Source organism: Ammospiza nelsoni, chromosome 26, assembly GCF_027579445.1.
Source record: "Ammospiza nelsoni isolate bAmmNel1 chromosome 26, bAmmNel1.pri, whole genome shotgun sequence".
NCBI lineage: Eukaryota > Metazoa > Chordata > Aves > Passeriformes > Passerellidae > Ammospiza > Ammospiza nelsoni.
This window is the reverse complement of record NC_080658.1, coordinates 4,592,212-4,603,985: the sequence shown is the minus strand read 5'-3', so window position 1 is coordinate 4,603,985 and position 11,774 is coordinate 4,592,212. Positions and strand designations below refer to the sequence as shown.

Genomic DNA, 11,774 nt, shown 5'->3' with positions numbered 1-11,774 from the left:
GAAGGAATTCCCTTCTGAGCAAGGAGTACCCATGGCTGCTGTGCCCATCACTGCTGGAGATGACCAGGCTGGTGGCCCAGAGCCTGATGCCAGCTCCCAAAGGGTGGCCACAGCTTCAGCAGCTCCTTCCTACCTGTGCCAATGAATCTGGGGAAAACTGGAGCAGCACAGGGAGTGCAGAGGTTGTCAGTGCTTTATTGGTGACAGGGACAGCACCAAGGGACACCAGAGCTCACTCCAGGAGGGTCTGGGTGTGCCCCACACTGGCCAGGACACTCTGGGAGCTGCTGTGGGGCTCCATCCCCATCTCCAGGTGCTCCAGGATGGGGTGACAGGGCCATGCTGTCACTGCCCCGAGGCTGCAGTGCTCTCACCATCCTCCTCCTCCTCCTGGTCTGGCAGCAGCTCGGAGGGGTTGGCACCTGGTTGGGGCAGAGCTCTGGAGGGCTGGTCCTCCTCTAGGCCTGCAGGAGATGGGCAGAAAGGGAATGGTGAGGTGCAGGAGACACTCATGGGGATCACACAGAGCAGGATGAGCCCATCAAGGGCTGGATTTCAATCCCCCCCAGGGATGGGGATGGAGAGAACCTCAGGCCCTGGAGCAGAAATGGCACAGTGGGGCCATGCCTGGGTGTTTAGGGATACCCAGGGTGGAGCAAAAAGAGGAGGAGGCTGCCCAGGAGCACAAGGTGGAGATGGCAAAGCAGAGAGAATGGGCTGGGGGTGTCTCAGGGGCCATCACCTTCCTCATCCTGAGCCTCTGATGCCTTCCCCTCCAGGCTCTGGGACAGCAGGGTCAGCCTCTTGAGGGCCAGCAGGGCTTTCCCTGTTTTCTGGAGGGAGGAGAATTGGCACTGAGCCTTCATTAGAGTCACCCCCATGTCCCCATCACCCCACCAGGAGCACTGAGCTCTTCAGAGCCACCCCATGTCCCCACCATGGGCACTGAGCCACCCCCATGTCCCCACAAGGGCTCTGAGCTCTTCAGAGCCACCCCTCTGTCCCCATGTCCCACCAGGGACACTGAGCCCTTGGGCAGAGCCACCCCCATGCCCCCATGTCCTCACCAAGGGCACTGAGCCCTTCAGCAGAGCCACCCCAATGTCCCCATCACCCCACCAAGGGCACTGAGCCACCCCCATGTCCCCACCAAGGGCACTGACCACTCCCCATGTCCCCATCACCTCACCAGGGCACTGAGCCCTTCTGCAGAGCCACCACCATGTCCCCATCAGAGGCACTGAGCCCTTCAGAGCCACCCTCACATCCCCACCAGAGGCACTGAGCCCTTCAGCAGAGCCACCCCCTTGTCCCCACGTCCCCAGCAGGTACCTGCCACTTCCTCCGTGCCAGGAACTGCCTGATCCTCTCCTTGGACAGCACCTTGGGGCTGCTGGGCTGGGGCTGCTGCAGCCAGGGGTGCAGCAGAGCCCCTGCACTGGGGAGCCGCCGGCTGCAGCACACACAGGGGGTCACGGGGGGCTCCTCCACCCTGGAGCATCCCCCCACCCCAAACACACAGAGCTTCCCCTCACCCACCCCCTCAGCACCCCAAAACCCAGCCCAGCCCCAGCTGAGCAGCCCCCAGGCCCTACCTGGGCTCCTTCTGCAGCAGTTGGCTGATGAAGTCCTTGGCTTGCTGGGAGATCTCAGAGAAGCTCTCCTCCTCAAAGTCCCACCGGGCAGCTGTGACATTGCTCAGGGTCTCCATGTCCGTGTCCCCCTGGAAGGGTGACTCCCCACTCAGCCTGGAGAGGGGAGCCCAGGGCATCAGTGAGAGCTCAGCCCCCTGCACCCAGCCTGCCCTGCCCAGGAGGACACTCACAGGATGTAGCAGATGACACCAACGCTCCACATGTCCGTGGAGAAGCTCACGGGCTCGAAGGCGACCACTTCTGGAGCCATGAACTCGGGGGTGCCGTGGAGAACCTTCACAGGGGTGTCTGGAGCTGCAGAGAGGAGGCAGGAGATCAGCTGGGATCTCCTTGGGGTCACTTGGGATCTCCTGGAGCAGGAGGCCAGTTGGGATCTCCACGGCCCAAGGAGGCCCAGCTGGGATCTCCATAGGGCACACGAGGCCCAGCTGGGATCTCCATGGGGCAGAAGGCCCAGCTGGGATGGTCCTGAGGAGTTGGGATCTCCCTGGGGCGGGAGGCCAGCTAGGCTCTCAATGGGCAGGAGGCCCCGTTGGCTTCTCCATGGGATCTCCCTGGGGCAGGAGGCCCAGGCTGGGATCTCCAGGGGGCCAAGGAGGCCCAGGCTGGGATCCCAATGGGGAGCTGGGATCTCCCTGGGCCAAGGAGGCCCAGCCTGGCATCCCCATGGGCCAAGGAGGCCCAGCCTGGCATCCCCATGGGGAGCTGGGATCGCCCTGGGGCAGGAGGCCCAGGCCGGCATCTCCAGGGGCCAAGGAGGCCTGGCCAGGATCTCCATTGGGAGTTGGGCTCTCCATGGGCCACAAGGCCCTGCTGGGCTCTCCATGGGATCTCCCTGGGGCCAGTTGGGATCTCCACAGGCCACGAGGCCCAGGCGGGATCTCCTGGGGAACTTCATCCTCTTGCCTTTTACTCTCTTATGCTTTTGCTCTCTTATTTTTTTACTCTCTCACCCTCTCTCTTCTCTCAGCCTGCTCTGAGCTGTGTTTGGCAGCTCCCAGCAGGGCCCTGCACCCAAGCCCTTTGCAATAAACCCCAAATTCCACAGCCTGGCTGCAGAGATCTCTCATCTCCATCCATCCCGACCATCCTACCCCCAAAACTCTCCGATTTTAGGGATTCCCACACTCACCCAGCCTCCGTGCCAGCCCGAAGTCGATGATCTTGACGCGGTGGCTGCCGGGGCTGACGCAGACGATGTTCTCGGGTTTCAGGTCCAGGTGCACGATGGCCTGGCCGTGCATGAACTGCAGCCCCTCCAGGATCTGCTGCATGTACTGGGCACTGCTGGGCTCTGTGTGCTCGAAGTCATCGTCCACAATGCGCTCAAAGAGCTCCCCGCCTGCCACGCTGGGGACAGACGTGATGGGGACACTTTGGGGTTTCACCAGCGCCAAGGAGGGGAAGCCCCAGTGGAGAACCCAGACTCAGCACTCTGGGAGCATCTCTCCACCCTTATCTCCAGGAGCTGAGGGTTCCTCATCCAACCCACACCAGCACCCCATGGCACAGGGACCCCTCTCCACCTGTCACTGTGGGGACACCCAGGTGCTGGGGACCTCTTTGGGATCTACCAGCCCCAAAGAGGGGAAGCCCCAGTGGAGAACTCATCTCTCCACCCTTATCTCCGGGAGCTGTAGGTTCCCCATCCATCCCACCAGCACCCCATGGCACAGAGACCCCTCCCCACCTGCCACTGTGGGGGCAACGAGGTGCTGGGGACCCCTTTGGGACCCTCCATACTGGGGACTCTCCACACTGAGGGACAACAAAATTCTGGGGACCCCTTTGGGATCTACCACCTCCAAGGAGAGGAGGCCCAGCAGAGAACCCAGTGCTCTGGGAGGACCTCACCATTCGTAATTCCAGAGTTTCCAGGTTCTCCATCCATCCATCCATCCATCCATCCATCCATCCATCCCCACCTGCCATTGTGGGGACAATGAGCTGCTGGGGACCCTTTTAGGGTCTCACCAGCCCCAAAGAGGGGAAGCCCGGCAAGAACCCAGTGCTCTGGGAGGACCTCACCATTCCAGAGTTTCCAGGTTCTCCATCCATCCATCCATCCATCCATCCATCCATCCATCCATCCATCCATCCATCCATCCCACAGCACAGGGACCCCTCGCCACCTTCAGAGCCCGCCCTGGCAGCCCCCAGCCCCTCACTCACTACTCCATGACCATCACCAGCTGGGTGGGCTCCTGGAAGGCCTCCAGGCACTGCACAAGGCGTGGGTGGTGCAGGAGGTTCATCAGCTCCACCTCGGCGCGCGCCGCCTGCCTCTCCTTGGCCGTGCGCGCTCGGAAATATTTCCCGGCCCGGATCCTGCCCGTGGCCTTCTCCTGCAGCCTGTACACCGTCCCAAACTTCCCCCTGGCACAGAGGAAGAGGAAGGATGGAGGACCCACCAGCAGCACCAGGGCCGTGCATGGACAGCCAGGGCAATGCCCAGGGTGGGACACAGGAGCTTCACTCACTCCCCGAGCTTCTCCAGCTGTGTGTACACATCTGAAACCTTGTCCTGGCTGTTGATGACCACGTCACGGTGTTCAAAGGGCTCCTCAGCTCCTGGGGGATGGATTAAGGTGGGCCATGCAGGGATTCCACCCTGATTTGGGGACCACAGGCCTGTCTTCCCCTCCAGTGATGATTTCTGTGTCCCCCCGGTCCATCTGGGACCAACCACCCTCTGCACCCAGTGTGCATGGCACCTGGGGACAGGAGCTGGTGCAGCCCAGCACTCTGCAAGTCAGGTTTGGGGTGAAAGGTGCTTTTAGGATCAAAAATCCAAGAGAAATGAGGCCAGGATGGGATAGAGACTGGTGCTGATAGGGGGTTGGACAGGGGTCACACCATTGCTGGGGTCCCCTGTGCCTCTGCTGTACCTTCTTCCAGGGACATGGTGGTGCCACTGGCTCCTCACAGGGTGCTGGAACAGTCAGGATGTGTCCCCCTGGTGATAGTCTCTGCTTCAGCTGCTCCCTGGGGCTCTGCACCTTCTCCCTGCCACAGGAGACCACCAGCATGACCCCAACATCACCCCACTCCCCATTCCACTGATGGACCCAAAAGAACCAAGACAGATTTTAAAGCAAGGCCCCTTTTTGGATGGGGACAGCCCTCCCCAGGCTCCAAGGCGATGTTTTTCCCATGCACTGTCTTACATCAGGCAGGAAATCCCCAGGAAAGCCTCACTTGTAGGGCAAAGGAGCTGCTTCCTTACATGCCAGAACCCAGAGGGTTGGGGGGACAGACAGTGACACCCAAGGGTGTCAGGCAGTGACACCCATACCCCAACCCGGGACCCCCAGCACTGACCTGGCACCGTCCAGCCCCTCCTGCAGCTCGCTGCCCTTTCAGTCACTGCAGAGCCACAAAAGCTGGGTAGAGAGGGAAGGGGTGATGCTGGAGGCTGAGGAACCACAACTGGAACCACAAAAATGGGGATATCTCGGGGTCCAGCTGGGAGCATCCCTCCCACTCCAGCACTGGAAGCAGCCCTGGCTGTCCCCTCCCTTTCCTTCCCAGCACAGCGCTTCCGGACATGGGGGATAAACAACCCCCACCAGCCTGAGCTGTCCCCAATGTCCCCTTTGAGTCCCAGGTCTGCAACACAGAGCTGTGGAACCCCAGGGCAAGGGGGGCTGCAGAGAGCTGACCACACAGCAGAGACCCCCAGCTCTGCCCTCCCAACCTCTGTGCAGGATTTGGGGCTCTCACAGGTTAAATCCACAGCCCACCCTGGGGGTAAACAACCCCCACCACCCATGAGCTGTCCCCAAACCCTGTCCCCAACATCCCATTTGAGTCCCCGGTCTGTAATACAGAGCTGTGAAACCCCAGGGGCTGCAGAGGCTGACACACCTCAGCACACAGCAGAGCCCCCCAGCTCTGCCCTGTGCAGGATTTGGGGCTCTCCCAGGTTAAAGCCACAGCCCACCCTAGAGGATAAACAACCCCCATCACCTACAAGCTGTCCCCAAACCCTGTCCCCAGTGTCCCCTTTGAGTCCCAGGTCTGCAACACAGAGCTGTGGAACCCCAGGGCAGGGGGAATGCAGAGAGCTGACCACACAGCAGAGACCCCCAGCTCTGCCCTCCCAACCTCTGTGCAGGATTTGGGGCTCTCCCAGGTTAAACCCACAGCCCACCCTAGAAGATAAACAACCCCCACCACCCATGAGCTGTCCCCAATGTCCCTTTTGGGTCCCAGGTCTCCAACACAGAGCTGTGGAACCCCAGGGCAAGGGGGGCTGCAGAGAGCTGACCACACAGCAGAGACCCCCAGCTCTGCCCTCCCAACCTCTGTGCAGGGTTTGGGGCTCTCACAGGTTAAACCCACAGCCCACCACAGATTTAACCCTCTCCCAGATTAAATCCACAGCCCACCCTGGGGGATAAACAACACCCACCACCCATGAGCTGCCCCCAATTCACCTTTTGGGTCCCAGGTCTGCAACACAGAGCTGTGGAACCCCGGGGGCTGCAGAGGCTGACACACCTCAGCACAGCAGAGACCCCCAGCTTTACCCTCCTAATTCCTGCACAGGATTTGGGGCCTCCCACAGGTTAAATCCACAGACTGGGGCCTCTCCCAGGTTAAATCCACAGCCCACCACAGATTTGACCCTCTCCCAGGTTAAATCCACAGCCCCCGCCCCCGTCCCACCCATGGGTGGGTTCCTGCAGAGGGGCTGAGCACCCACAGCTGCCCCCCTGGCCCTGCTCCACCTGCAGCCAATATCCCAACCCCGAGTTTTGGCTTCCCGGGAATGCTCCAGGTGAATGGCGAGTTAAAAAACTCCTCCTGGCCTCCAAAGTGGGTGATTTAAAGGAAAAATGTGTTTCCCAGCTTTTATCCCCTAAAAGCAGCAGCGCGCAGCCGCTCCGTGCCCGGTACTGTGGTTTTCCTGGTTTGCCCAGATTTGAAATGGGAAGAACGCCGTGATTTCCTCCCGGAGCTGACTCCAAACGCGAGGATCAGGCAGTGGCACCTCAAAGGGACACGAAACCCCTGGGGACCGCGGTGGCACAACAGGGGGTGTCACCTGGGGTTACCTGTGCCCGCAGCCCCTCTCGGGGACCTTTGGGACGCCTCCAGACTCGTCCCAGCGCCGCTCCCAGGCTCGGCTCAAAGTCCACGGGCTCCGGCAGGGAGTAGGTGACAAATGTCCCCAGGGCAATGGCGGGGTCACCACGACCTCGCCGTGCCTTTGTCACCGCGACCTTGGAGCCCGGGGGTGTCCCAGCGTCACCCCCGGGGATGCGCGGATGCTCCGGGCTCGGCGCTCGGCCGGACCCCGCTGCGATGTTATCGACTGCGGGGACACGGGGGTGGCCGCCATGGGGACAGGCGGCTGGAGCACGGCTGGGTGCATCCCGGGGCCCCGGGGTACGGCGAGGCCGGGCTGGGCAGCTCCCCGTGCACCGGAGACAGCCCCGGAGCGAGAGCGATGCCGGCAGCCGCTGGATGTCAGTGTCGGCCTGATGCTGGAGAAAGGAGCAGAAAAAGAAAGATTTGGGGTCTGGGGGATCTGGGGAGGGCTGGGAGCACCCAGGTCCTGCGGGATGTGCCGGGATGGAGGGGAATCCCTCAGGGGATGGAGCATCGCAGCCATGAGACAGCAGCAGCGGCAGGGATCGACAGCAGATCAATCCTGTCTCGTTACCGACGGCTCCATTTACCGGCCCTGTCCCACCCCCCTGCCTCCGGATTTGTCCCCTCCCTTGTGCCTTAACCCCTTCTCCTTGTGCTTTATAAAATTAATTAATTAATCGAATTAATTAATCATTAGTAGTCACAGCAGGCAGCCATGTGTGGTGCTTTGGGGGTCAAGGTGTCCCCATCTGCCCAGGGATTCCCCCAACCCCAAACCCACTCGTGCTGCCCATGGGGTGCCCACCAGACCCCCCAGTTCACCCTGACGCCCTCTGCATCCCCTCCTTCCCCTTTGGGCTCGGTCAGGACCCTCAGGGCAGCTTCAGCTCCTCTGCTTGAGGTGACACCTCAATAAACGGGGTCACCTTGGTGCTGAGTGACAGCAGGACGGACAGGGTCACATCAGTGGGTGCTGGCTGGCTGGCTGTCCTTGAGCCTCTTGTGCCTGAGGGAAGGGCTCGATGGCCTCAGGGGGACACAGTCCCTGCTCCCTGTTATCCCAGAGGGGACACAATCCCTGTTCCCATCACCCAGAGGGGACACAGCCCCTGTTCCCCCTTTCCCCAGGATGAAAGACTCAGCACATGTGCCAGATGTGCATGGAGACATGGGTGACATGGGGACATGAAGGGCACTGTGGACTTGGGGGACACAGGAAGGACATGAGCACAGGGGACACCATGGGCATGGGGACACAGGGGGGTAGTCAAGGGACTTAGGGGGACCAAGGGAGCATGGAGGGGACACAGGGAGGGCAGCGGACACTGGGGACAGGGGGGGACATGGGAGTCACAGGGGCCCGCAGAGGCCATGGAGCAGATGGAGGGGTGCAGGAGACATGCGAAGGACAGGGGACATCGGAGGGACACAGGGGACACCAGAGGGACACAGGGGACATCGGAGGGACACGGGAGGGGACATGGGGGACTTCAGGGGGAACACCAGAGGTGGGGACAGCAGGGACACCCCGGATGGAGGGACAAGGAAGCACAGGGCACATGGCAAGGTTTGGGGACACCTGGGGGACACGGGAAGGGACGGGGGGGACACGGGGGGCGGGGCCAACAGCATGGGGGGCGCCGCTGGTGGGCGGGGCCGGCCGCGCACGCGCTGGGGGCGGGGCTACGGTGGTGGGCGGGATGTTCGGAGCGCGGCTTCCGGGTTGGGCGGGGCCGGCGCGTTGCGTTCGCGGTGGGCGTGGCCATGCCCTTATTGGGAGATGTGGGCGGGGCCAGGGGGAGCGCGCGTGTGCGGCTCTGGCGCCCCGCAGCGCTCGCGGGAGGGGGAGCGGCCGGGAACTGGGAACACTGGGAACACTGGGAGTGATGGGAACACTGGGAACACTGGGAGCGATGGGAACACTGGGAGTGATGGGAGCACTGGGAACACTGGGAGCGATGGGAACACTGGGAACACTGGGAACACTGGGAGTGATGGGAACACTGGGAGTGATGGGAGTGATGGGAGCACTGGGAACACTGGGAGTGATGGGAACACTGGGAGTGATGGGAGTGATGGGAGCACTGGGAACACTGGGAGTGATGGGAACACTGGGAACACTGGGAGCACTGGGAGTGATGGGAACACTGGGAACACTGGGAGTGATGGGAACACTGGGAATGCTGAGAGCGCTGGGAGTGCTGGGAACACTGGGAACACTGGGAGTGATGGGAGCACTGGGAGTGATGGGAACACTGGTAACGCTGGGAGTGATGGGAACACTGGGGACGCTGAGAGCACTGGGAGTGCTGGGAGCTCTGGGAGCGCTGGGAAATGGGAGCACTGGGAGCTGGATGCTGGGAGCGCTGAGAGCACTGGGAGTGTTGGGAGCACTGGGAGATGGATGCTGGCAGCACTGGGAGTGCTGGGAGATGGGAGCATTGGGAGCTGTATTCTGGGAGCACTGGGAGTGCTGGGAGCACTGGGAGCTGGATACTGGGAGACAGGAACATTGGGAGCACTGGGAGACGGGAACATTGGGAGCACTGGGAGCTGGATGCTGGAGATGGGAACACTGGGAGCTGGATGCTGGGAGCACTGGGAGCAGTGGGAACTGGGTTCTGGAAGCACTGGGAGATCAGTGCTGGGAATACTGGAGTTACTGGGAGCACTGGGAGCTGGATGCTGGGAGCACTGAGAGCACTGGGAGTGTTGGGAGCGCTGGGAGCATTGGGAGATGAATGCTGGGAGCACTGGAAGCTCTGGGAGCTGGATGCTGGGAGCACTGGGAGGTGGATACTGGGAATGCTGGGAGCTGGATACTGGGAGATAGGAGCACTGGGAGCAGTGGGAACTGGGTTCTGGGAGCACTGGGAGATCAGTGCTGGGAATACTGGAATTACTGGGAACTGGGTGCATGTGCTGGGAGCACTGGAGCTGGGCGCAGGCTGCGGGTGGAAATGGGAGCACTGGGAGATGAGTGTTGGGTGCTGGAAGTCATGGCTGATGCATGGTGGGAGCGCTGGGAGCACTGGGAGCACTGGGATCCGGGAGTTGGGGGTGCTAGAATGCTGAGGGATGGATGCGGGATGTTGGGATATGGAATTCTGGGGGATGGATGCGGGATGAGAGGACAGGGAATGCTGGGGGATGTATGTGGGATGCTGGGATATGGAATTCTGGGATGCTGGGATATGGAATTCTGGGGGATGGATGCGGGATGAGAGGACAGGGAATGCTGAGGGATGGATGCAGGATGTTGGGATATGGAATTCTGGGGGATGGATGCGGGATGAGAGGACAGGGAATGCTGGGGGATGGATGTGGGATGATGGGATATGGAACTCTGGGATGCTGGGATGTGGAATTCTGGGGGATGGATGCCTGGAGCTGCAGATTTGAGTGCTGGCAGCTCAGTGCTGGCTGTAGGCACTGGGAGTTGTGGTGGCTGCCGGGAGCTGGGGTCAAGCCCTGTTCTGCAGGATCAGGGTTGTGCAAACATCCATCACCCCAAATTTATTCCTGACAGCATGGAAAGGGTTGTGGCATTCTGGATTTGGGATGCCACGAGGGGTGGCAGTGCTCAGCCAGGGTGTGGAGGAGCTAAAATGTGGCTGGAAAAGACCCAAACCCATGGCAAATAAAAATAAATCAATCTGGATCTATAAAGCACGGTATTTCTGGCAGCAGCTCAGGAATCAGCCTGTGCCTGTGTGGGCTTGGCTGATCCAGCTCCTCCAGGCAGCCCCGGGACCCTGGAGCTGCTCCTGCAGCCCCAAGAGGGTGCAGGGAGTCAGGGATGGGCTGGGGAGCGCCCTGGGGAGGGGGATTGACTCTGCAGCCTCGCAAAAACCCCACAAGGTGACAAATAATGGCACTTCAGAGAGCCCACGGTGGCTAAAGGCACGGAGCTGGGCTCAGAGATAAGCACAACGCCCCGAGGCGTTATCAGCTTTATCAGCAGCCCAGGGTGTTCCTGCCTCATCCAAAGCCCTGCGGGCAAAGCTGGTGCTGAGGGAAGGGAAGGGAAGGGAAGGGAAGGGAAGGGAAGGGAAGGGAAGGGAAGGGAAGGGAAGGGAAGGGAAGGGAAGGGAAGGGAAGGGAAGGGAAGGGAAGGGAAGGGAAGGGAAGGGAAGGGAAGGGAAGGGAAGGGAAGGGAAGGGAAGGGAAGGGAAGGGAAGGGAAGGGAAGGGAAGGGAAAAGACAAAACAAAAACCACCCCGCCACACTAAAAAAAAAAAAACCAAACCCACCCCCCTTTGTTGTTTAGTAACATCAGAACTTAATTACAAAAGCTTCAAGTGGCTGCTCAGGCTCATTCCCTGAACTGTTCCTTCCCAAAAATCACACAGGACAGGGCCTGGGCCCAGCCTGCCCCAGAAAATGGGACCCCAAGACAACCGACTTTGAAGGGAGAGACATTTTAGGTTGGCAGTGAGGGTTTTTTTCCTTTTATTTACAAACTGTATTGCTTATTTTTGCCTTTTACATGCCCTGATCACCCAGGACACATTCTCTTAAAATTCCTGCTCACTGAACCCCCCTGTCCACACCCCACAGGGCTCAGCCAGCAAAGAGCACAACCAGTGGGGAAAAAATCCCTTGAAACCCTTGAGAAAGCTCATGGACTTTGCCTTGTGGGTCACTTCTCTCCTTGAGACGTGAGATGGAGGCCAGATAAGCCTGGGAGGAGCCCTTGGGAGAGATGGAATTGGGCAGACTGGTGATTTTAGGGGAGAATTGTGACAAACCGGGTGATTTTGGGGGAGAGCTGTCACCCCCTGAGCACACTGAGCTCCCACCGTGCTGGGGGGACATTGTGGTCCGTGTCTGCTAATTGAGATCCATCTAATTGCGATCTCTGGGTGCCAATTTTAATCCTGATCTGTGGCTGCTGCTGCTGGAACGGTTCTGGAGAAGGACAGAGCATGAAGGAGTTAAATTCAGACGGCTGAAGAGAAAGGCACTCTCATTTGGGGCCCTGAGGCTCTGGGGTCACCCCCTCGATCCAGGCCCGGC

At 60.5% G+C, this 11,774-nt stretch overlaps 1 protein-coding gene across 2 annotated transcripts; it reads right to left on the bottom strand.

Moving 5' to 3' along the window:
- Positions 1 to 195: 195 nt before the first annotated feature.
- Positions 196 to 6,285, bottom strand: LOC132084358 (myosin light chain kinase, smooth muscle-like). 2 transcript variants are annotated; one of them, XM_059489431.1, is made up of 11 exons: positions 6,095 to 6,285; positions 4,977 to 5,084; positions 4,544 to 4,661; positions 4,136 to 4,226; positions 3,828 to 4,031; positions 2,788 to 3,005; positions 1,826 to 1,949; positions 1,596 to 1,748; positions 1,333 to 1,453; positions 743 to 833; positions 196 to 464 (listed from the first exon to the last, which is right to left on the bottom strand). In XM_059489431.1, the coding sequence occupies exons 3-11, from the start codon at positions 4,557 to 4,559 to the stop codon at positions 346 to 348; spliced, it is 1,137 nt and encodes a 378-aa protein (XP_059345414.1). In that variant the 5' UTR covers positions 4,560 to 4,661; positions 4,977 to 5,084; positions 6,095 to 6,285; the 3' UTR covers positions 196 to 345. The 2 variants fall into 2 exon arrangements, with proteins under 2 accessions (XP_059345414.1, XP_059345413.1); XM_059489430.1 differs by having other exon boundaries at positions 4,977 to 5,038; positions 6,095 to 6,268.
- Between the last annotated feature and the right edge of the window lie 5,489 nt (positions 6,286 to 11,774).